The following is a 26,047-nucleotide window of genomic DNA, read 5'->3' on the forward strand; positions in this document are numbered from 1 at the left end:
TGTACCCCACCCACTCACCTCCCTTTGTTCTCTGTAGTTAACAGTCTGTTTTGGGGTTTGTCTCTTTTTTCCTTACCCCCCCCTTAAATTCCACATATGAGTGAAATCATACAGTATTTGGCTTTCTCTGACTGACCTATTTCACCTAGGTTTATACTCTCTAGACCCATCTATGTTGTTCCAAATGACAAGAACTTATTCTTTTTTTATGGCTGAGTGTGTGTATCACATCTTCTTTAACCATTCATCTATTTTTTTTAAGTTTATTTATTTTGAGAGAGAGAAAGCAAGCAAGAGAAAGCAAGGAGAGGCAGAGAGAGATAGAGAGACAGAGAGAGAGAGAGAGAGAGAGAGAGAGAGAGAGAGAGAGAGAGAATATTCCAAGCAGGCTCCACACTGTCAGTGCAGGGCCTGACATGGGACTTGATCCCACAAACCATGAGATGGCAACCTGAGCCAAAATCAAGAGTCGAATGCCCAACCAACTGAACCACCCAGGTGCTCTTCCATTCATCTATTGATAGACACTTGGGCTTTTTCATAATTTGGCTATTGTAAATAATGCTGCAATAAACATAGGGGTGGCTTGTATCTTTTTGAATTAATGTTTTTGTATTCTTTGTGTAAATACCCGGTAGTGGAATTACTGGATCATATAGTAGTTCTATTTTTAATTTTTTTTGGGGGGCAGATAAGGGTTTGCTTTATTGAATAATTGACCTGTGTAATTGCTGAGGCCACTGTATACAGACAAAAGAGAGGAAGCTTTATTTCTTTGTCTCTTGCTCCTTGGACAGAGTCTGATGATTTCCTCCTTCTTGGCTTGGAGGTGCTCTTCACAGACTTTGTGTGCTTCCTTAGTCCTTGATCTGTGGACCTTTTTCAGCAGAAGCCTTTTCAGCAGAAGCTTTTTGAGAGCCTTGTCTGCCTTCAGCTTGTGGATATGTTCCATGAGAATCCGCCTGTTTTTGAACAGGTTGCCCTTGACTTTCAGGTACAGGCTATGACACATGTGGCAGTCAGTCTTCTCAGAGTCATGGTGTCTGCTGAGCAACTGGCACAGGATTCTCATTCTCCTCATCCAGGTCACCTTCTCAGGCATTCGAGCCTTGGCAGTACCTTTTCTCTTACTGATGCCCATATGCCTACCTTTCTGGCAGGCCAAGGTGTTTTTCTGGTACTGATCCTGGGAATGGACAGTACAGGCTTCTGGATGACCAGCCCATCCTTGATCATTTTCTGGATGTACTGATGGGGGTTGGCACTGATGATTTCCTTAGACTCATTGGGGTCCAACGAGGCCTTTTTTGCCACAGTGGAGGACCTTGGAGGCACGCCTCTTTTGAAGCCTGAACATACTTATGGCTGCCACCGTGGCAGTAAAAGAAAAGTATTTTTAACTTTTTGAGGAGCCTCCCTATTGTGTTCTACAGTGGCTGCACCAGTTTGCATTCCCACAGCAAGAGGCTTCCTTTTTCTCCACATTCTTCCCCACACTTGTTGTTTCCTGTGTTTTTGATTTTAGCCATTCTGGCAGGTGTGAGGTGGTATCTCATTGTGGTTTTGATTTGTGTTTCCCTGGTGATTAGTAATGTTGAGCATCTTTTCATGCATTTGTTGGTGATCTGTGTTTCTTCTTTGGAGAAATGTCTGTTCATGTCTTCTCATTTTTAAATTGGGTTCTTTGTTTTTTGGGCATTGAATTGTATCAGTTCTTTCTGTATTTTGGATACTAACCCTTTATCAGATATGTCATTTGTAAATATCTTCTCCTATTCATTAGATTGTCTTTTAGTTTTATTGATTATTTCCTTCACTGTGAAGAATTTTTTATTTTGATGGAGTTCCAATGTTTATTTTTGCTTTTGTTTTCCTGGCCCAAACTGAGGAAGTTTACTGTTGAACAAGACTTGTTTGGCAGAAGGATGGAGAGGGGGTTAATGGATAACAAAGTAGTTTGGTATTTGAGCAATATGACAGTCCAAAAGGCCAAGTGTTATTCTGGGCCATACTGGAAAAGAAATTATTCAAAATTTGAAGGAGGGAGTGAGAGAGAAATAGGAAGCCTGCTTTATCTTAGGAGGAGTGGTTAAGAGAGGTTTGTCCATAGTAAATCAGTAAATTGTGTCTGTCCACAACATGAGAGAAATTACTGCATTGGGAATATCCCCATCTTTGCAGAAGGATGGACTAAAACCTTACTTTCTTTCTGAAATTTAGAATACCTTCATTACTGGAGATCCTTTTGCAATGAGTGCCAATATGTCTCTGTAAGGTTTAAACAGTAAAATGTGCTGTCACTGAAGTTTTATTGTGTAGGATCTAAAGGTATGTTTAAGAGGCAGACCTGGGGTAGGTATTAGATTAATTTTCAAGTTAGATTTATCCCAAAGAAAAATACTTTGATGCTGTTGATGTGTGTGCTACTCATCAGGAGAGATAGTATTTCTTGAATTGCTTCCCAGGGTGCATTTGAGTAGCAATTAAATACTTGATAAATGAAATAACAGACACATATTTTGTATTAATTATCCCAGTGACCCACATCACATGGCAAGCAATAAATCTGTGGGAGCATAAATTGGTGGATACTTTAGATTGGCTGGTCAAGGACATTTAAACTGAGATTTAAATTACAAGAAGTATTCGACTATTTAGAAACACAGGAAGACCTTTCCAGGTAAGGTAAGGGCAAAAGCTTCAAAATGGGAATGAGCTTGACCTGTTAGAGGACCACAGAGAAGGCCACTGGGCCTGGAGTGGAGGGGCCTGGAGCAGAGTGGTAGGACATGAAATTGGAGAGAGGTACAGATCATGTAGTACTTTGTAAGTCAGGATGAGGAATTTAGATTCAGTGCTTAGTAAGATGGGAAGCCATCAGTGCATATTAAGGGTAAAAACACTCTGCCTGGTTGTCAGTTATGGATTAGAGGAAGGCAAGAGAAGATGGGGTGGAGTTGGAGGAAGGCAAGATGTAGGTTGGGGCAATTGTCCAGAACTGGGGTGGTAGTAATGGGGTTGGAGAAAAGTGAATGGGGTTAGGAGCAGTTGAAAGAAAGATGACGTGGTGAAAGAACCCAGGTGGTCAGGCAGGGTTAAGCCTGCCTGAGTGATAAGCCTCTAGGTCTAAATAGGGAAAACATCACCTCTCCTACAGAAACTTTGATTTGTATTCAGGCCATAAGGACCCCCCACCTTTTAAAAACCAGTCTTCCCAGGTCACTAAGGACCTGGCTCATCATTGACTTCTGATCTCTAGAGATATTTCCATAATCAGGGAGTTGCATTTTTCATCCCCTTTGCTTTCTTTCTAGACAGGCTTCTTAGATATCACAAGTGGGTAGTGGGTAAGAGGGGTTATGAGGATGGTGAGTTTGCCCAAAGGAAAAACTGAGTACTGCACACAACCACTTACCTGGGTAGCCTCATAGTTTAAAAGAAAGAGGCAGGGAGGCTTAATGCTTATTGTGTTAAGGGCCAGGTATTTTACATACCTATTCTCATTCCTCCTTTTGATATCTTTGTAAGGTGCATTTTTAAATTCCAGTTGTATGAAAGAGAGAGAGAGAGAGAAAGAGAGAGGCTCAGATAGATTCTTTATTTTGCCTAAAGTCACACAGCTTGTAAGCAGCGGAGCCAGGACCAGAATCAGAATGGGGCTCTCTCTGTACCCTCCATACTGCCCCTGAATTGAGGTTAGTCTGTCTTCCTTCTTTTCTCATTACCACGTAGATTCTGTGAACTCATCCTGGGGAAGGCCATGATTTCTCTTTGTTATATGTACTATGTTTGCCTCCCCTACCTGGCATCAGTGTCTAGTAAAATGCTCAGCAAACATGCCTGCATGGAGGCAACACCTCCTGCTTGCTGCCACAGGCTGGGGTGAGAGGCGAAGCAGGGCTGGTGAGGTGGATTGCTTTGCCACTGCTGCTAGGGATGGGGAGCGACTCTACAGCCTGTGCCTTGCCTCCAAGGCATTTTCCATTTCCTGGCCCCCTCCTCCTCCCCTTCCCTCAGCTTTCGCCCCTCCGCCCCTCCATTTCAGCTCTGGCCCCTAGGGGAGCGTCCCTTGCCGCGGGGCTGACAGCACTTAGGGGTGCGGGGTCCCTGTTGTCTGTGCGCACAGCTTCGTTCACGGGTGCCTGGTGTCCAGCGGGCATTGATGTCAGGCGGTGGCGGAGCGCTGCCTACAGACGGTTGACCTGGACCCTCCTCCACACTCACTTCCTTCGTCGCCCCCTCCCTCTTCCCTGTACTCGGGCTCTGGCTCTCTATAAAAGGCGGGAGCGTGGGGTGCCACAGCAGCGCCGAGTTTCAGCACCATGGAGAGCCCCCGTCTCCGGCCGCTGACCGTCTTGGGTGCCGCCCTGCTTTTTCTGCTACCGCTGTTGGGTGCCCGTGCCCAGGAGGATGCTGAGCTCCAGCCCCGAGCCCTGGACATCTACTCCGCCGTGGAGGATACCTCCCATGAGAAGGAGCTGGTGGGTATCTCCCGGATCTCCCTTGGTTGCCCCCAGTCCCTCTGTACACGCGTCCGTCCTCCCTCCCTCCCTCCCCCACTTCCCAGAGTCCGGGTGCGCGGGGATGAGCGCGGAGATGAGCGCAAAGGCAGCGCTCCCGCTGCCATTTGAAAATCGTCTGGAGCCCCACTGCCTGCGGGCAGTTTATAGAGCGAATCCCTTGTCCTGGGCCCTTGGAGCAACAGGAGCCTCAGCAGCTAAGGGACTTGCGGTCAGTACAAGAGACCGTGCTCGCTAAGTTACTACCCCTGCACCTTCCCTTTCTGTCCTTGGAGTCCCGCGGCGGAGTGTGTGTGTGGTTCTGGGGCTCCTTGTAACTAGGACTGGAGGGGAAGTGAGCACCCGAGCTGGGCTTGCAGCCAAGGCGGCAACTTCGGCTCCGGGGTGGGGGCGGTGTGTTGCAGATCGAAGCTCTACAGGAAGTCCTGAAGAAGCTCAAGACTAAAAGTATTCCGATCTATGAGAAGAAGTATGGCCAAGTCCCCATGGTAAGGCTTTGGGGTTCCCCTTCCCCATGTTTTTCCAGGAGGAAATATACCACCTTGAGTCTTATAGGTGACCTTTTCCCCAGGATGTGGTAACTATCAGTTTGTTTTCTATAGTTAACATTCTGTTTTGGGGTTTGTCTCTTTTTTCTTTGTTTGTTTTGTTTCTTAAATTCCACATATGAGTGAAATCATACAGTATTTGGCTTTCTCTGCCCTACTTCATTTAGCTTTATACTCTCTAGATCCATCTAGGTTTGCAGGTAATGGGTTTGCAGAAGTCTGTAGGCTTCCCTTTGTTTTACATCCCCAAACGTGGTCCTTGGCCTCTAAGGCCATTTCAGAAGACCCAATAGCTTGTGCCAGGAATCAGCTCTTGGGTGTCTGTATGGAAAGGAGCATTTCTTGAAGATGAGTTTTTTTTTTTTTTCAACTCATGAAGAATTCTCTGACTTGGAAGAGCCCTTAAATCTACTCAGATCTTGTTCCTCCAATTTTCTTCTTGCCTTCTGGAGCACTGCCAATTTTTTTGATCTATGTTTTAAGGTCAAAATTATTGATTCCTGGCTCGTCACTTTCCTTGAGGGAACACACACATGCACGTGTTCGTTCTCTCTCTGTCTCTCTCTCTCTCTCTGTCTCTCTCTCTCTCTCTCTCTCTCTCTCTGTCTCTCTCTCTCTCTCTCTGTCACACACACACACACACACACACACACACACACACACACACACACCTTCCTTGGGATGAGGAGGCTGAAAGCAGGGAGTAGAGACTGTGAGAAATAGGTCTATTGTTTATTTCTTACAAAAATGTCTGATTTTCTTTCTTTTGGATAAACTATCAAAGGAGCCAGAAAATGTGGCCCCCCACCCAAAAAAGGTGAAATAAAGTAGGAAGGGTTCGATAATTTCCTTTTATGTTCTCTCACTGACATTATAAGCACAAGGCTCTCTGTGTTTCAGGCCTGACTATACTTGGACCTCTGGGGATGGTGATAGGTTCCACCTATCCCTCCCAGGAGTCGGAAATTGTGTTGATGGGGAGATGCGGCCATTGGGAGCCTGGGTTTGCATATGTGGGAAGACTGCACCTTGTGTTGTTCGCAGTGCCACGCTGGGGAGCGGTGCGCAGTGCGAAAAGGAGCACGGATTGGGAAGCTTTGCGACTGTCCCCGAGGAACCACCTGCAATTCCTTCCTCTTGAAGTGCTTATGAGGCTTCCACCCTCCTCCATAAATCCCCACTGCCTCTGCCTCCCTTGAGAGGACCACACTTTCATCCCTGGAGTTCGGCTTTAGCAACAAAGTTTGCGTTTCCCTCTGAGAGTTAAAGGGGCTCTTGTCCTGCTGTTCCCAAATAAAAGAATACATTAAATGTTACTGTGTGAAGGATAACGCCTTGTACGGTGTTGATACATGTGCAAAGTATTCTTATTCATCTGACAAACTCTTACCCATCTTTGTGTAGAGAAGGGCAACTTTGCTTTGAAAACTGTATTTTTGTATGTGGTGTGGCAGGATGAACATTAGATTTAGTTAATCTTGGTAGGTGACATCACAACCTGGAAAATAATCCCAAATGACACAAATTGCAGCATGTACAATTATACATAATAAAGTGTTTTTAATAATTGCTCTTACTGCATCATTGTTTCTATGTTGTAAGTAATGTAAGTGAGAATGGTGGAATTAATCATGCTGTTGTTTTCAAAGAGATGGATTTTAGAAATAGCAGTCTATTGGGAGAATAGCACCTTGGCTCCAAGGAGTTTTGATCATTAATTGGGAGTTTGCCACACAAACTTTGGTGTACTCTCTTTTTCTTTGATTGCAGTGGTGTGTGTGGGAGGGGTGGGGTGGTGGTGATGGTGGTGTTGGTGTTGGTGTGTGTGTGTGTGTGTGTGTGTGTGTGTGTGTATGTGTTTGTGTTAATTGGAGATGGTTGGGATTGAGCTGATGTGACATTGTTTATTAAAACTCCTTAATTTTCACATAAGACCAATAAAAGATCAATTGTTTCAGACTTTAGCCTCATTAAATGCAGTTTGAAAAATTGGGACTTTTGTTTTGGTTATCCTTTTATTAGTAAATATTCATTGATAAAAAATGGATTATTTAGGGCTTGTTGTTTATCCAAAGGAAGGGAAATAGCTGTATTAGGTACTTTAAGGATGTGAGACCTGATCATTCCCACTGTTTAATATATAAACTTGGAAAAATTCTCTGTTCAAAGGAAAATTAGTCATTTTAGTAACTAGTTTTGAGGGGAACAAATGAAAACTGATGGGGGTAGATTCAACCCAAGAAACATAAAAATCTTAAAGGTAAAGGTTAGTAGCATTTAAATGTTTTTGAGCACTTACCCAAGGTCACATTTCTGAGGGTTTAAACCAGAGTAAACAACATTTAAGAAGGAACATCAAGAGAAAAACAGGTACTTAAAGTTTCCCAATGCAAACTCAAGAGGCTGCTGCATAATATAAGCCTTAAAAAAGAACATCCCTCCACTGCTTCCTGGGGAGATAGAGTATGCTGATAGGAAATATTCTCATACACAATTGCTATTGGCAGTATTCTTATTCTTACTATTACCATGGCTCATTCCCTTAGTAATCTTGCAAGATCAATATTATTACCATTTTTCAGAGGAGGAAGCAGAGGCTAAGAGAGATGATGGAAGTCATGTTGATCAGATCACATAATCCTAAATTGTGATTTCAGCTCTACTCCCTTTGACTCCCAAGATTTTTTCTCCTTTATCCTTCCATGTCACTCTGGGCAATTGAACAGGTTGTTTAGACTCCCACATTCCCCAGAAGCACTTCTTTAATACAAATGAACTCACTGGGGTGCCAATGTATTCTGGGGGGGGTCACATTGCAATTTGAATTCCTATATGACAGGCTTAGTTGCGACTGAAATGTGTTACATTTTAATCTTGAAAAACTGCCTAGAGTTCTTTAATGGTTTAATTGTCTGCTGCTTTTCCAGAAAATATTTAAGATAAAATCCTGACCACCTTCTTGAGTCCCTCAACTGTTCCCATTTGTGTCATTTTTAAATAAGATCAGGAAATTGCTTTAATCATTGATTAGTGCACAGGCAATATCCCCGGGGATAATACTGAGAAGTGCTTCTGATTGCAGCCTGGAATGTTTTCCCAAAAGGAAGAGCTGCTGGAGGACTTTGTTGTTCAAAGACAGGAATAAGAACTCTGCTCCAAACCCCTTTAACTCCTTCACCCCTACTTCTAGGTCACCCTTTTGTTTCTTGCTTAATTTGACTGAAGGATATGGACTTATGGGGAACTGGTGATGAGGAATCTGTGGGCTGGGTATTAAAGGCTTCTTCCAAAAGTTTTGTCTGGGGATCCAAGTTTTAAGGTCATGGTGGTAATGACATTCTCTACTAATAATGAAAACATTTAATCTGATGTGGCTTGGTAGAAGTAACCTTGCCTTTTCATTTAATCAGTATTAGACCGCCTCTTCAAATAGAATGCCTTAGTATGTTTAATGACTGAAGGTCTCTGTGGTAGAGGATAAGAATGTTAAATATTGAAAAAATTTTAATGAGAAAAGTAGTTATCCATGTGCAGTCACCCACGTATGAGCCCCAGAGATATTCTAAGATTGGCTGAAGGATCAGGGGTCTGAGAGTTGACAGGCATCTATAGCTAAAAATCCAGAGAATATTACAGGCATAAGAGCGGTGTTTCTAGAGCAGTGGTTCTCACAGGGTTTAGAGGTGATGAGTGAAAATTAACCAGAGGAATTTTCTCAACTACACACAACCACTACCCCTCCTACAGTAATTGCTGATGTTACGCCCCTCACCCTATGACAGAATCTGGAGGCCTGTGAGAGATACATGTTGTACCTAGGTACCCACACCCCCCTTCCAATGCTGATAATGGTACATCTGATTGTGGATATTGACAAAGATTCTTTCTTGATCAGACTTGAGTCAGGCTCCTGAACCTTCTTCTGGGCCTATCTGTGCACTTCCTTATAAAATCCAGTTTTAGCAAAAACCCTGCTAAATCAGTTTACCAAGAGTCCCCATCCTTCTCATTTTCCACCGTTCTTTAGGGGATGTCTGAGCACTCTGGCCTGTCTTGAGTGAAGATCATGTCCGGTCGTGTAACTGGAATTCCCTGACCCCTGATTTTTCCCATTGGTAACTTCCCATCCACTGACTCACTCCCCTACTTCTTGCCCGTTTAATATTAGGAATTGAGCCCTGTACTGTACTTTCTTTCCCCTATTGTGGTAGTCCTGAACAAAATCTATTTATATGGCTTTAACTACTGTCCAACTGTGGTTTTTCTTTGACAGGGAAGTATAGTTAGGGAAGACTATTTAGGAATGCGTGGTTTAAATAAGGTTCTCAGGTGGTTCTGCTGAGTGTCCAACATTAGAACCACTGCAATGCTGAGCTAGTTGTTTATATATAGTCCCATTCATTCTGTACTTTTTTGAGTGCCTTCCATGTGCTGGGTATTTAGAACACAATGATAAACAAGATAGACAGAATCCTTGTTCTTAGGGGGTCTACAATCAAGTGATTTATAATCTTTTGTGAGAATAGATAATAAGAAACAAATAAAAATGATAAGCCGTGATAAATTCTTTGAATTTTTTATCTCTGAATTTATGTTGACATGATTGAGGCCAAGGGTTCTTAGAAAATGAAGAGCAGATAAGAAGAGGTCCAAGTGGCTTTCCCTGTAAATAGGCTTTTGGGTCCCCTCAGGTGGAATTCACAGATGTTTGTAGATTAGGAGTATCTCAGGGGAAATCAAGACTGAGCATAAGGAGGGTGGTGGTTCTGGTGTCAGCATTCAATATTCTTCATGGATGGATGGATGGATGGATGGATGGATGGATGGATAAACATAATTCTCTCTTGCCTGGCTAATGTGTGTTTATAATTTGTTTCCCTTGCCTTTGTAGATGTAGCTACTCTAGTCTTGAGGGTCTATCAGCACAACTATTTTGGCTTAAGAATAGTTTATTAAATAGTTCTAACTGGTGTTCCCTGAATTACTGAGAAGAGGAATCAGCAACAAGAAGGAGGTTAAACCTTTAGAAAAAAGAAGAGGTAATGGATGAAGTGAGGTTCTTGTCAAGGATGAGAAGGTGGGATTCAGAGCCAGGAAAAAGATAGCTTTGGGAAGGAAGGAGAAGGCAAGAGAGCACATGATATGTAAAGATATAGGGGACTTTATACATGTTTTGGCAGGACGTCGGGGGTAGTTATTTCATGGCTTCTGTTTTCCAAGGGAAGTAGGATATAAATTCATCTGCTGAGAAGAATGTTAAGCAAATTATCTATTTACTAATTATATATACACAGTGTACAAATTGATGATAGGCAAACTCTACTAGAATGTGACAGATTCACCATAGGAAGTGATATGTTAAGGACTACAAAGAGAGGAAGATGAATTTAGGAGGCACAGTGGTGAATTATCAAGGCCTGTAGACAAAAATGATATTTGAGTGTTATTTGAAGAATGTGTAATATTTTAAAATGGGAAGATGGGGAAAATTTTGTTTAAGGTGTAGGAAATAGTGTGACTGAAAGTGCACAAGGAAAAGAATGCAGTTAGAAATAACCTGAGTGCTGAGTCCATGGGGTGTAAAATGGTGAACAAGGAGATAAGGGTTGGTACGATTGTGGGTGAAGAGGCCAAGGCTTTATTCCTGATGGCTCTAGGGTATAATCAGAGCTGTGCCCTAGGAAGCTCATTCTGATACTCCACTAAAGGAGGGACCAGAAAGGGGAACATTGTACAGAAAGAGCAGGCAGGAGTACACTGCAGTGGTCCAGAGAAGAAGTGATGAAGGCCTGGATGGATAAGGGTAATGTGGATGGACAGGAGGATTGCAGGAGACATTGTCCTGGAAGAGTCTGAAGCAGTACTTTTCCCAAACTCTTCTTGTCCATGATGGTGTTTCCCCTCAACTGTGGTAAAATGGTCTGGAGGCAGAGAAACCAAAGCTAAATATATCCAATTTGATCTAATTCCCGGTTCAGCATACCTACATTTTAAGAGCCTACCTACGTGTGTCTATTGAAGTACAATTAATATATAATAAAATTCATTTTTTTCAAGCATATACTCTCTACATTTTCAGTGCTAAAATGATAGTGGAAATGGGTGGCAGTTGTTTTCCTAATGTTTCCATTAACAAAATGAAATTAGGCATTTCTGTTTTGAGATGTTAGAACTTTGGGGGAAACTTGACTGGTCTGGAAAATCTAAAGGTGTGGAAACTATTGAACTCAGGGCAATTTATGGAACTGGTGTCTGACCGGCTGGGAGGATGGTATATATCAGAGAAAGGGAACAGGCACAGAGGCTTGCAGGGGGGAGGCTGAGGTTTTGAATATATAAGGGACCTGGAGCTTCTCTAGGTTTTCCTAGATTCCAGTCCAGAGGTGGCTTCACCAGAGGGAGGCAAGCACAGGACAACACTGCAATGGAAGCGGGACGCCTGGTTTCCTGTCAAGGCTCAGCCACTCATTAGCTGTGTAACCTTGGGCAATTTGTGCAATCTTGCAGACATGCAAGACATCGAAGAGGCCCTTTCCAGTTGAAATATTTCAACTGACTTCATTCTACATTATTTGATCATACCTAACATTCTGTGTTTGAGCGACTGGGAAATAAAGCATAATGCTCCAGCCCAAGTTGATTTTGGCTTTACGTGCACTGCAGGCTTTAACAAGAAAGAATAAACCTAAAATCACCTCAATTTTTTAAAGTGTGGATTTCTTGGGGCTCCTGGGTGGCTCATGGATCATTCCGTTAAGCGTCCAACTTCGGTTCAGGTCATGATCTCGTAGTTCGTGGGTTCGAGCCCCCTGTTTGGCTCTGTGCTGACAGCTCGGAGCCTGAGGCTGCTTCGGATTTTGTGTCTCTGTCTCTCTCTGGCCCTCCTCTGCTTGTGCTCTGTCTCTGTCTCTCAATAATAAACATTAAAAAAATTAACTTTCGATTTCTTAAACACTAAACAATCTTGTGGAGAACCCTAAGCATTTGGAATTTGAAGATAATTGTTTTAAAATTACATACATACATATTATACATACAAATTTTATTTATATATGAGAGTTATATTTAAATTACAAAGTATATAATTATAACATAATTATATAACTATGTATAGTTATAATAATACATTATTGCAAATTATAATGTATACTATATTATTAGTAAATAATACTAATATTAAATATATAAATTATATAGTTACATATTTTTAGTAACTATATATAACTATATATGTAAATATATAACTACATATATTACATATATAATGTATAGTATATATAATTAAATATAGTGTATGATATATGGCTATATATCATATATAATTTTAAAATTATGTGTATGTATAATATATTTGAAACATATTTCAATAAATTTTTAAATATATAAATGTAATATATAAATATAAAATATAAATAAATATAATTACATTATAAATTATATGTATATAATTTATATACATTAGTTGCTTCCACACACAGTATAGTTTGCTTCCTTTTGTATTCTCATTTTTCAAATTTTTTTTGGTGGTTAGGACCCAGCTGGGGCTTTCCAAAGAGGAACACATATGCAGGCTTCATAAGGACTAAAAACCTCTGTAAAGGTGTAAGTGGAGAACATTTTTTTTTTTTTTAATTTTTTTTTTCAACGTTTTTTTAATTTATTTTTGGGACAGAGAGAGACAGAGCATGAACGGGGGAGGGGCAGAGAGAGAGGGAGACACAGAATCGGAAACAGGCTCCAGGCTCTGAGCCATCAGCCCAGAGCCCGACGCGGGGCTCGAATTCACGGACCGCCAGATCGTGACCTGGCTGAAGTCGGACGCTTAACCGACTGCGCCATCCAGGCGCCCCAGTGGAGAACATTTTTAACTTGGAAACGTTACACCAGAAAATACTTTTAAGTCTCTAAAATCTTAAAGCCACACTTCTGATGGATTGAGCTCCTGTATCTCAGGTGAGGTTTTGGGTGTTTGAGCTTCCGCTTTCTACATTCTGTTTTCTTTCGTGATTTATAGTGTCAACATTAAGGTTCTGGAGCAGTTTGGGCTTTGTGAGTTTATTAGGCGTTTGCTGTTGATTCTTACTGTAGAGTTTACAAACCTAGTTTATACATTGTCTTCATTTTGGGATTGATCACAGAATTTCAGAATTGAAAGGAAACTTTGAGGTCATTTAATTAAATCTCATTTTATAAATGAGGAAACAGAGACCTTAATGGTAAAGTGACTTGTCTATTCCTGTGATGACCAAATGAAAATTCTGTGAGGCAAGCAGTCTATATTTGATACATTGTGGGACATTTTATCAATAGAATCCCTCTTAGGACAAGCTATCCTCATTTGGAAGACTCTCTTGACAACTATTAGGGGTGGAAGCGAACCTTCCTTGATTAATTTTTATTTATCTTTCTATCTCCTGTTACTCTATTTTAAAATGTGATTTACTTTTTTAAAAAGTTTATTTATTTTGAGAGACAGAGAGAGAGAGAGAGAGAGAGAGAGTAAGCACAAATGGGGGAGGAGCAGAGAGAGAGGGGGAGAGAATCCCAAGCAGGGTCCATGCTTAACCCAGAGAGCAACATGGGGCTTGATCTCACAATCCTGAGATTATGACCTGGACTAAAATCAAGAGTCAGATGCTTAACCAACTGAGCCACCCGGGAGCCCCCATATAAGCCAATTCTAATGAATTTATTTCTAAAGAGGGATTTTGTTATAAAGTGATCAGAGGGCAGGAAATATAGGTGAAGAAAGGAACTGGATACCCAGAGCCAGTAGGAATCATTTCTTCTCTTTTGTTCTCTTTCTCTCCCTCATTCTCTCTCTTACTTTCTTACCCATACATGTTTCTCTCTCTCTCCATATTACTTTGTGTAGGTTTATCTAGGGTCTAGTAGTGGAATTGCTGGGTAGGTTGTACAGTATGCTCATTTTCAATGTTAGTAGATAATGCCAGATTGCTCTCTAAATTAATTAGAGAACTAATGGCTGTACCAATTTATGTTCCTACCGGTGTTGTGCAAGACTTCCCATTACTCCACAGGGTCACCTATGCTTGGAATGGTTAAGTTAAAAATTTTGCCAATCTGGGGTGTCTGGCTGGCTCAGTCAGAAGAGTGTGTGAGTCTTGATCTTGGGGCTGTGAGTTTGAGCCCCACGTTGGGTGTAGAGATTACTTACAAAAATAAATAAAACTTAAAAAAATTTTTCTTTTGCGAATCTGATATCATTTTTGCCAATGGTATTTCATTGTTATTTTAATTTGCATTCTTTTGACTACTCAAGAAGACCATATTTTAATATTTATTCATATTTTCTCTTCTGTGATTTGTTTCTTCATGTACCTTACCTATTTTTTAGTTGGGTTGTTTGCATTTTTCTTTTGTTAAATGTTTATTTATTTTTGAGAGAAAGAGTTTGAGAGAGAGAGATTGTGAGTAGGGGAGGGACAGAAAGAGAGGGAGAGAGAGAATTCCAAACAGGCTTAGCACTATCAGTGCAGAGCCCAGCTGGGGGCTTGATCTCATGAACCATGAGATCATGACCTGAGCTGAAATCAAGAATTGGACCCTTAACTGACTGAGCCACCCAGGTGCCCCTGTTTGTTTTTTTCTAATCAATTTGTAGAAGTTCTTTATATATTTTGAATACTACTTCCTTATTGGCTATATAATGTCGCAAATATCTCCTAATCTATGGCTTATCTTTTCACCATAGTATCATTTGCTGTGCAGAGTTATACATTTTAATGTAGTTAATTTTTTTCCTTCCATGTTTGTGCTAAGTGTAAGACATAATACTGGTTCAAATCATAAAGACATAATACTGGTTCTCCTGTAATTTTCTTTAAGATTTGTAATTTTGCACTTTAAGGTTATTAACCCATAATTTTTGTGTATGGTGATATGAGATTTCATATTTTTTTATATGGGAGAGTCATAGTCTCATCTCATCTTTATTGAAGATAAATACCTTTTCCCACTGATGTATAATACCAACTCTGTGAATTTTCAGGATTTTTTTTTTTTTAATTTGTGGGTCTGTTTCTAAACTCTATCCTGTCCCATTGACTTATTAGTTTATTTGGACACCACAACCACATACTATTTACAGAGTATTTGAGCATTGACACCTCTGTCAGCAACCTCAAGCCGGCACCTCCAGGAACATACCTGCAGTTAACAAATTAGGTTTATTACTAGTTTCAGTTTGGGTTAGGGACCCATGTGGCATCTCAGTAAGACAGTGTGGAAAGACAAAACAAAACAAAACAAAACACTCACACAGACACCTTCTTGTAGGATGTGGGCTTTTGTTGAATAATTCTGGGGAAGGCCTGAGAGACAGGAGAGTAACTCTGGATTGGATATCTTCAGAAAGTGGGGACAATTCTATGATTGGATATCTCCATAAATATTATCTATAGGGAGAGGAAGCTAGAGGGAGGACAAAATGATACTTGGTAAAGAAGTAGCAGGCACTTGTTTAGTGAGAGACAGGAATGCTTGGTATGTTGTGCGTTCTATGGAGGTTTTATCTGTGTTTATGCAAAATTATCAAGTGGCTTTGTTTTGACTCAGTTTATTTTGGTTGATGAGTGACCTTGTTTGAGGTGGTCTTCTGTAAGATGGTGTATGGCCTACACGAAGCACCAGGCCAGCTTCCAACAACACTGAGGCCAGCTGCAAGCCTCAGACTGGTTCCTGGTTGGTTCATCTGGTAGAACAACCCTCCTCTCACCCATACACAGTTCTTCAGAATACTTTTATTCTTGTTAATTTATGGTTACATATGAATTTTAGTATCAGCTTATAAAGTTTTACAAAAGGTCTGTTGGATTTTGCTTGGATTTGCGTTGAACTTACAAATTAATGATGGAAAGAACTGAAATGTTGAGCTTATTTCATCTTTTGATTTATTAACATGGTATGATTTCTCCACTTATTTAGATCTTTAAAAATGTCCTTCAATAACTTTAATAATGTTCTTCATATATGTTTTGGATTTACTAGGTTTTAGACTTTTTTAAGTTTTAGATTTATTTGGATTCTAATTTTTTGTTGCTGACATGTATGCTTTTTAATTCTATCATATTTTATAATTGGTTTATTGACATAAAAGAATGCTATGTACATGTTTATATATTGATGATATCCTGTAATGTTCCTGAGTTTTCCTCTTGGTTCTAAGTGTTTCAATATGTTCTTTTGGACTTTCTATGTAGACAATCATGTTATCTGAAAATAAGGAGAGTTTTTTCTTCCTTTCTCATTCTTATAATTATACTTGTTATTTTATTACATTGACTATGTCTGTTAGTATGTCAATGGTATAGGGGTGATGGTAGACATTCTTATTCTTGACTTCAATGACAATTTTTCTAAAGTTTCATAGGAAATTATTTTGTTAGGTTATTTTTATTTTTTATTATTTATTTTCTTATTAAAAATTTTTAATGTTTATTTTAGAGAGACAGAGAGAGACGTAGAGCATGGGTGGGGGAGGGGCAGAGAGAGAGGGAGACACAGAATCCAAAGCAGGCTCTAGACTCTGAGCTGTCAGCACAGAGCCCAGCGTGGGGCTTGAACTCATGGACTGTGAGATCATGACCTGAGGCAAAGTTGGATGCTTAACCAACTGAGCCACCCAGGTGCCCCTTAGTTTTTCAAGAGGAGATAGCAATTTCGATTAAAAAAAATTTTTTTAATGTTTATTTTTGAGAGAGAGAGAAACAGAGTGTGAGTAGGGGAGGGTAGAGAGAAAGAGAGAGACAGACTCCAAAACAGGCTCTAGGCTCTGAGCTGTCAGCACAGAGCCCAATGTGGGGCTGGAACTCATGAACTGTAAGATCGTGACCTAAGCTGAAGTTGGATGCCCAACTGACTGAGCCACCCAAGCATCCCTGTTTGGTCATTTTTAAAATACATGCTCTTAAATTTGAAAAAAAGAGGGGGATGCCTGGGTGGCTCAGTCAGTTAAGTGTTCAATTCTTGATTTTGGCCAGGATCATAATCTCAGGGTCATGGGATCCAGCCCCCTGTTGGACCCCATGCTGAGCATGGAACCTGCTTAAGATTTTCTCTCTCTCTCCCTCAGGCCATCTCCCCTCCATGCTCTCTCTTTCTCTCTTGAAAAAAAAGTATATATGTATATATATGTATATACATATATATACATATATATATATATATATACATATAAATACATATATATACTCTTTCTTAAATTAAGGAAATTTATTTCTAATTCCTGGTTTGATAAGCTTTTGCTTTGCAAACATGAATGAGTACTGAATTTTGTAGAGCTTTTTCCTGCATTTACTGATACAATTCTATTTTTCTTAATTTTTTAAAATATTTATTTGTTTTTGAGAGACAGAGACAGAGGGCGAGCAGGGGAGGAGCAAGAGGGAGGTAGACACAGAATCTGAAGCAGGCTCCAGGCTCTGAGCTGTCAGCACAGAGCTTGACATGGGGCTGGAACCCACGAACTGGAGATCATGACCTGAGCCGAAGTGGGACACTCAACCGACTGAGACACGCAGGCGCCCCTATTTTTCTTAATCTATTAATAATCTGACTTAATCTACAGCCTAGAGAAGTGGTCACCCTCCTGCAGAGCTCCATGGATACATGCTAGTGGTGGAGCAATCAGTCTTGGTGGAGTGCTGAGGTGGACGATCAGGGCTGGAGCCCACGCTTTCGCCATGTCCTACAGCCATAGTCCCTGAGCAGCCAGGTGTGCGGCTGATACTTCCCACAACCCAACGATTTAATATCTGATCCTTCTATACCCTGGGCATGCAGTGCAAAACCACATGCCTGCTCCTGCTCTTGTTTCCACCATGAATTTCTCCTCACATGCTGCTTGTGCTGCTTGGTAGTTCACCTTGTCTGCTTGACATGGTATATTTACTGATAGATTTTTTTTTAGGTTTATTTATTTACTTAGAGAGAGAGAGAGAGAAAGAGCATGAGTGGGAGAGGCGCAGAGAGAGAGAGAGAGGGAGAGAGTGAGAATATCAAGCAGCCTCCATATGGAGCCTGATGTGGGGCGATCTCACGAATCATGAGATCCTGATCTGAGCTGAAATCAAGAATCAGACGCTTAGCCAACTGAGCCACCAAGGCGCCCCAATTGATAGATTTTCTAATGGTGTTTTTCCTTTTATGGGATAAACTCTACTTAGTTGTGACGCATTTTATAACACATCTTGGCTTTGATTTGTTAATTTATAAACTAAAACGTTTATGTCTATGTTTCTAAGAAAGATTGGTTTGTAATTTTATTTTCTTGTCTTTATCATTGTCCAATTTTGGTAGTAGGCTAAGTTGCCTCAAAAAATACATTAAAGAGTTTGCTTTCTCTCTACTTTCCCGGTCCTTTGAAGCAGTTTGTAAAGAAGGATTATCTGTGGAGGTTTGGTCAAGTCTTTTGTCAGTGGGAAATTTTGGTGACTAACTCCATTTCTTTAATGATTTTTAAATGACCTCAGAACTATGAATGGAGAAAGATGAGACATGAGAGATTCCAGTTGGGCTTAATTTAAATCTAGGTAGGTAGAAAGGATATAAAAAGATCTAGGAATAGGACAAGAAAGGACTAAGTTTTTGAATTTGTAATTTTGATTAATTAAAGGCTACATTTAAAAACCAAAGTAGCACTTGAATAATCTTTTGTGTTACCTCTCCTAAGCCTCTCAGGCTTTCAGTCTAGAGCCAGGCTTTACAGTGGAGGTTTGAGTCTCCTGGTAAGTGGTAATCGCAGATAGTCAGAGGGTTGCATGGCTTTCCTGCCAGCTGTTTTCTTTCTTTTTTTTATTAAAAATTTTTTTTACATTTATTTATTTTTGAGAGACAGAGTGAGACAAAGTGAGAATGGGGGAGAGGCAGAGAGAAAGGGAGATACAGGACAGGAAGCAGGCTCCAGGCTCTGAGCTGTCAGCACAGAGCTCAATGCGGGGCTCGAACCCACAGACTGTGAGATCATGACCTGAGTCGAAGACAGACGCTCAACCAACTGAGCCACCCAGGTGCCCTCCTCCTTTTTAAAAAAAAATTTTTTTTGCTGGCTGTTTTCCGAGCAGTGACTCCAGGATTCAGCCAGTTATGTGTTCAGTTTCTGTTTCGTAGGCCGTAGACCTGTCCTCCTTCCCTGCGTTTATGACTTGGTGTAAGCTCTAGACCCAGGCAGCCTTCTAAGGCAATTAAAACAAATGTAGTCTTGTTTCATGATTGGAAGAACTCCACTCCAGCTTCTGTTTTGGAACAGGTTTAGTCCTTTTACCCTGTAGAAGCCAAACTCTTAGCTGCCACTGCCAGCGTCTGAACCCTGGGTCAAGCAAATTCCCAGCTTCAATCTGTTCCTGACCTTGAATTTATGGTCCACTGGAATCCTTATCTTCCTTTCTGAGGCTAGCTGTATCTTTTCAGGTTTTTCTTTTCTATATTTATATTTTTCTATATTTTTACTTTAGGGAGAATTTGTTAATATTTGTATAAAAGTTGTCAACCATATAGCAACCAATGCTTTTGTTGACTTAATTCTAAATTTCATTGGTTTATTACTCATCATTGATTCTTCTATAACTGGTCCTAATTGTTGAGTTCTTCTTCCCACTTCATTGGACTCTTTCTTCAGGTGAATTTTTGGGGACTGGTACTTGGGTATTATGGTTCTGAATCCTTGCATACTTGAATTTGTATTTTTTTTGCTCTCACAGGGAACATACTTTTTAGACATAGATATAGAAAGTTCTTCTCATGCTGTTGCTCTTCTCTTTTCTGGCATTGGGCTAAGAAAGGGACACCTTTTACTATAATTGTCATTTTTTAAATAAATGTTTGTTTCTTCTTTAATATATGAGTAGATGTTATTTTATATATTTGAACTTCAGAAATGTTACCCAGGGTGCCTTGGTGTAGGTGGTCTTTCTCCATATTCTTTCTTGAATCTCATTGAGTCCTTTTGACTGAAAGAGTAAAGATTTTCTTAGGTGAAGTGTAGATATTTCTCTCATTTCTTTATTATTTCTCTGGTGTACATTTAGTTCTTTTTCTGGGATTCCTTTTGTATAAATATAGAATCTCTCATATATATGTGTTATGTGAACTATATCTCTTCTCCTTTTCATCTTGATCTTTTCCCTCTGAGTCCTGAGCCTATGAATCTAATTCATAGATTTGGTTCTATTCAGTAACTAACCTAATTACCACAAATGGAGCTTCCTTCATAGTCCTTTGTCCTATGGTACTGGTATGAAAAACAAATGCTCCTGAGAGGTAGAGACCATTCTTTCACTCTGCTTCTGTTATGGTGGATTTTTCACCTTCTCTCTTTTGAGGACTGCAGAGAGGCCGACGTATCAGAGCCCCAAGGGGAGACACTAGGAATAGCTTTATCTACCTCACACTTGGTAAAGCCTGCCTCTGGCTGGAGATCTCAAAGGCTCAACATACACCCCAAAGGGTGGAAGAGCACCAAGGACTCTGAGATACCATGTGGGAGTGGCATCTCTCATTCTTCAAGTCACACTATGATTATAAGAGCAGTCATTTTGTTTTTATACATGCAGTAATAGAATCTTTTTTTTTTTTTTTAATTTTCACTTAGGGAGTTAGAGACAGAGATAGAGATACAGATAGAGCCGGCGAGCAAGAGTGCCTTTGTGCTGTGTTGCGGGGGAAGGGTTGAGGGAGAACACATTTGGAAAAGGAATTTAGGGAAAGAACATAAATATCAAATGAGCATTTATTCCATTATTTGCTGGGTAGTGGTATATATTGGAAACCTCTCTTTCTTTTTTTTTTTTTAATTTTTTTTTCAACGTTTTTATTTATTTCTGGGACAGAGAGAGACAGAGCATGAACGGGGGAGGGGCAGAGAGAGAGGGAGACACAGAATCGGAAACAGGCTCCAGGCTCCGAGCCATCAGCCCAGAGCCCGACGCGGGGCTCGAACTCACGGACCGTGAGATCGTGACCTGGCTGAAGTCGGATGCTTAACCGACTGCGCCACCCAGGCGCCCCAAAGGAAACCTCTGTTTCTGATCTTCAATGAATTGTTCAGTAAATTCTTTGTTACTCAAAGTAACAATTGATGTGATTTTATTAAAAAATATTTATCAAGACTTTTTTCCATGCCATAAATTTATTTACAAACATATCAAGTATGTTGAATTCAAGAGTTTGATCCATTTTTCAGACATTGTATCTTAAAATGCTCCTTTTCACATCTGTTTAATGGATTAATTGAAACATCCTTATTTCTTAAGCAGTTGGTGTCTTACTATAAAAAAAAGGTTCAGCAAATCCAGATCCAAAGTACACAGTCATCTTGTTAGTTGCTGCCACTTGTTTTCCACTGAAAATGGCAAATTCTTTCCTGGGCCCTCCCCACAGTGGCTCCTGCAGACTTTAGGGGTTGTCAACCTCCAGATGCTCAGTCCCAACATAGTGATGTTGGAAATTTGTGAAAGGCGCAGAGACCCAAGATGAAAGGAATGGCCTCAATACTTCTTTTTTATCTAATATCTAACATGGTAAGATAGTTGTATCCATTTATTCATCTCTTTCTTCATTATTCATCAAATATTTTTGAGTACCTACTCTATGTCTGGTGCTATGCAGGCTCTAGGAATATAGCAGAGAAGAAAACAGTAAAAATTGCCACCCTCAAGGAGCTTATGATTTTATGTAACAAGAAGCCTCTGTTTAAGTGGGGCCCATATAAATAAACTTATGGAGGGAGAAAGATTCATACAGTGGCTTTGAATCCCTCCTCCCTGGAATTTGTCTGTGTCATCTCTTCTTTTACCTGTTCCTATATGATACTCTTCACTCTCATGTTTTCAGGTTGCCTAGAATTCCTTTTATCTGTGTATCTTAGCTTCTGACATTTGTTTCCAACCCCCTTTGGCTCCAATGACCTATTTTGCATGTACTCTCCAACTACACTTTGGCATTGATCTCCTAATGAGTTCTCAATTTTACCCTCTAACCCCTAATCTCTGTGGTTGCTGTAAAAGATCCACTGCCTCCTCCTCCTCAACTTTTCAACAGGTCCCCAGGACCAGGCCTAATTTCTGTTTAGGCATTCTATAAGGAGGATCTGATAACATTCACCATATGCCAGAGGGACATGCTCCCAGTTTTAATCCACGAGTATTTCTGCATGAAAACCCGGTTTATTTGGGTAAGAAGTCTGAATCTGTGCGTGCAGAAGCACACACACTCTGCGCTGGTTTTCTGTCCATCATGTGTTTCCCCAGAGCACTTCCATGCTGTCACCAAGGACAACTGCACACAGGGGCTGTCTGCTCTCGGGATGATTGAAGCCATTAATAATTTACCAAACTCTGGCTGCTGCCTTTCATTAATTATCACTATGCTAATGATGTCCCTCAGGAAAAGAGAAAAGTAATTCCTCCTCCAATGCAGGCTCAGTGGAGACAGCCCATATTTCATAAATAAACCAGGGGTGGGCGTTTTGCCTTGAATCTTTTTGAATTCTTCTTTTGCAGAGATAGAGGAGGTATAAGTAGACATAATCAGATAGAATAAGGCAGGTAAAGATTCTGTTTGAATACCAGTGTCAATGTGCTGCCACTGTGGCTCTGATTTAGCCTGTCTGTTCTTTCATGTAGGAGATGGAGCCACTTTTTCTGAGATGTGTTCTTAGTACAGGTAGAGACTTTCTTAAAATGTGGCACCAAGAACTGAATATAATCCTCTAAAATGAGATTGCCTCAGGCGTCTGGGTGGCTCAGTCAGTTAAGCATCTGACTTCAGCTCAGGTCATGATCTTATGGCTCATGAGTTCAAGCCCTACCTTGGGCTCTCTGCTGTCCACACAGAGCTTGCTTCAGATCCTCTGTCTCCCTCTGTCTCTGCCCCTCCCTCACTAGCACGTGCATGCACTCTGTCTCTCTCTCTCTCAAAAACAAATAAACATTAAACAAAAATAAAATGAGATTGTTTCATATAGCCATGGATTACCTGTTCAGATCATGATTCTTGGTAACTAAGAAGGCAGTTTTCTTCCCCATTTGGTCTGACTTGTTGACCCAGGGAGGATTAAATGAGCTAAAACATATGAACAGTACCTGAACACAATAAATATTCAATAAAGTTTAACCATGCCAAAGAATAAAGGCAAGTCTGCCTAATTTCCTAGGCACTGTGTGTTTTTGACTGGTCTCTATAGAATTTGTTTCCAGACATTGTGGAACATAACAGAGAAACTTTATTATTGCATCAGAGCAACTGTCAGACCATTCCTGTCCCCTTAGCAAAAAAAGAGCAGTCAGGTGCCTGGAAGTAGACTGCCAAATAGGGTGCCCCATTTTAAAACAAAGAGAGAGTTTAATGCTAACTGCACCCAAAATTTCACTCGCTTTTTTGACCTAGTGTAGGTATAGGATTCTGAATCTGTTCTGGAAGCCTGGCTTTTCTTGGGTGGGGAGAAGGGAGCATGCGTCCATCCAAGTAGTTGAATGAGCACTGTCCTGGGTGCTGAAATTTTCTTTACAGTTTTCATTTCAATTTTATTACTATTATTCACGAAAATCGAGTAAAGGAGGAGATGGGAAGAAATTCACCACTTCTGTTAATTGTTCAAGTCTTTGGGTTTTTTCTTTTTCCTTCCTGGACTTTCTCCATGAGGCTGTCTCTTGTGTATGTTCCAGCTGGAACTGTTTTCTGTGGAATGCTCCCTTTCTTCATGCAGAAGGTTGGAGCCTTCTGCCTCTTAAGAGGCTTCCTCTTCCTCTCTGCTCTAGGAAGGCTTTAGGGTAGGTAGCTTTAGATCAATACTGAGGAGCTTTGGGGGAAGACTCCCTGCTTTGGGGTACAGTTGTCTGCAGGTTTATGTTTCCTTGTCTCTTCTCATCCCTGATGAGATCTTTAAGACTAAGAGAGTGTATGGGCCTAAAGACAATGGAACAAGGAAGCCACTCAAATGATTTTTGACTCTGGCTGCTTAGGTCAATCTAAACTAGCCAAAGCAAGACCTTCTGAAATATGGCCCAGTCTGCCCAGCCAGGGTTTCTCAGAAAAGGTTGGGGACAAAGCTCTATTTGGTAATCCTGTTTTACCTTTATCCTCTATGTTCATTTCTTTTATAGGGAGCTAGTTGGAGGTCTCTTAGGCCTTGTCAGGCAGATGCTGGAGAATTGAGGGGTCTCATCACTTTTTTCTATTTCTTTCCTTCTGAGACACCCCCTGGCATGTTCTGCAGACTGAGCTGAGTATGTTCTTAGGGGAAAAGTTCTCCAACAGAGTGGGGCATATACACTGGAATAGCCCTCTCACAGTGATACTTAAGACTTCACCTGCAACTGATGCTGTTGGGTACTGCTTGCCATAGTGTTGCTCATATTTGAGTTTTGAGAGGAGAGGAAATGGGTCTTTGGCTAAGAGCAGGTTTCTTAGAGAGCTCATACTATAAATGCAGTTGTATTTCCTTGTAGGTTAAATCTGTAGCAGAGATCAAGGCTCTTGCACTAGGAGAGAATGTGATAAGTGGAATCTTTTTCTGATGAGGTCAGGAATCCGTTTTGGGGCCAGAGAAGGCTTATCCAGAACTGTCATCTGCAAAGGATTCACACTTCTCTGGGGCAAGGCCCTTGCAAATGGTACAAAGTTCTGATGTCTGATTAGTGGGTTCCAATACTGGTATTAATTTCTAGTACTATAACTGATTCTTCAGATTCCTCTGAAACTAAGTTAGGCTTCTGGTGTCAAGCATTTGACCCTGATTATTTTTTTCTTTGTCATGCTGTCTGATAATCTTATTTCTGGTCTATCACTCTATATGAAATAGATCTTGCAGCAAAAGAAAAATGGGTATTACAGGCAATGTTTGTATTCTTAGAATCACAAAGAGGTAATATATTGAAAAGGCTGAGAACACATAATCTGAACACTGATGGCCTGGGTTTGAATCCTAGCTGCACTTCTACTTGGATGGATAATCTTGGCCAAGATAGTTAACCGCTCTGAACTTCATTTTCCTACCCTTTGAAATAAAGGCATAATAACAACCTCCAGGATTGTTGGGAAAATAAAATGTTAATGTGTGCTAAGTACATAAAACAATGTGTAAGTATTGGTTTGATTTTTTTATGTGATTAATTGTTTATTTCTTTCAATAGCTTCACATAGACAAGGACATTGTTTATTTTGCTCATCATTGGAATCCCAGAGATAGGCACAATGTTCAGAACATAATAGAAATGCATTTAATTTGTTGTATGAGAGAATACTTCCAAATGGTTCTTCAAAGTCAGAGAAATCAGATAGTTGAGGAAATGTAGCATTTTGGAGTTAAGCACATGGCCAAGGATATTTTGTTTCTCTAGGTCCCTGAGGGATGTGTTTAGCATGGACCAACAGCTACAGCAAGACCTTTTTGTTCTGCTTCGGAGAACAAAATTTGGAGAAGTAGAGAAACAAAGAAAACAACAGGAAATGGGGTGGTGGGAAATGCTCGTTTCAAGTGGTTTGTGTGCATGGCTCACAAGAAAGTGTGGATAATGTTTGTAGGCAGAGTCTAACAGTCAATTCACAAAGTCCATTTTGTTACTTTTTTCAGCTTCTGGAGACAATCATTTCCTTGGGTTATAGCCCCTTTCCTCCATTAAAAAAATTTTTTTAATGTCTATTTTTGAGGGAGAGAGAGAGAGAGCGCGCGGAGGAGGGGCAGAGAGAGAGGGAAACATAGAATTTGAATCAGGCTCCAGGCTCTGAGGTGTCAGCACAGATCCCAACATGGGGCTCAAACCCACACACTGTGAGATCATGACCTGAACTGGGGTTGGACGCTCAACTGACTGAGCCACTGGGGTGCCCAGCCCACTTTCCTTCATTTTAAGGCCAATAAGATGCTGCCGTCTCTTTGGTTCCCTCTTCCAATTTTGTCTTCCACTTTTTTTTTTAATTTTGTTTTTTAACGTTTATTTATTTTTGAGACAGAGAGAGACA

General features: G+C 40.6%; 1 protein-coding gene and 2 pseudogenes across 1 annotated transcript; 1 reads left to right on the top strand and 2 right to left on the bottom strand.

Moving 5' to 3' along the window:
* Nucleotides 1–767: 767 nt before the first annotated feature.
* Nucleotides 768–1,357, bottom strand: LOC115504889 (annotated as a pseudogene).
* Nucleotides 1,358–4,099: 2,742 nt separating this feature from the next.
* CARTPT (CART prepropeptide) lies at nt 4,100–6,575 on the top strand. The gene is made up of 3 exons (XM_030302242.1): nt 4,100–4,481; nt 4,925–5,008; nt 6,113–6,575. Exons 1-3 carry the CDS (start codon nt 4,323–4,325, stop codon nt 6,218–6,220), a joined length of 351 nt encoding a protein of 116 aa, XP_030158102.1. The 5' UTR covers nt 4,100–4,322; the 3' UTR covers nt 6,221–6,575.
* A 14,708-nt stretch (nt 6,576–21,283) lies between these two features.
* LOC115505004 lies at nt 21,284–21,519 on the bottom strand (annotated as a pseudogene).
* Between the last annotated feature and the right edge of the window lie 4,528 nt (nt 21,520–26,047).

Source organism: Lynx canadensis, chromosome A1 (assembly GCF_007474595.2).
Source record: "Lynx canadensis isolate LIC74 chromosome A1, mLynCan4.pri.v2, whole genome shotgun sequence".
Lineage (NCBI taxonomy): Eukaryota > Metazoa > Chordata > Mammalia > Carnivora > Felidae > Lynx > Lynx canadensis.

Excerpts from the sequence above, each read along its gene's own strand:
- CARTPT (XM_030302242.1), top strand. The coding sequence starts at position 4,323 with ATGGAGAGCCCCCGTCTCCGGCCGCTGACCGTCTTGGGTGCCGCCCTG. Across the intron at positions 4,482-4,924 it reads CCTCCCATGAGAAGGAGCTG|ATCGAAGCTCTACAGGAAGT; the intron begins GTGGGTATCTCC and ends GGTGTGTTGCAG. Across the intron at positions 5,009-6,112 it reads AGTATGGCCAAGTCCCCATG|TGCCACGCTGGGGAGCGGTG; the intron begins GTAAGGCTTTGG and ends TGTTGTTCGCAG.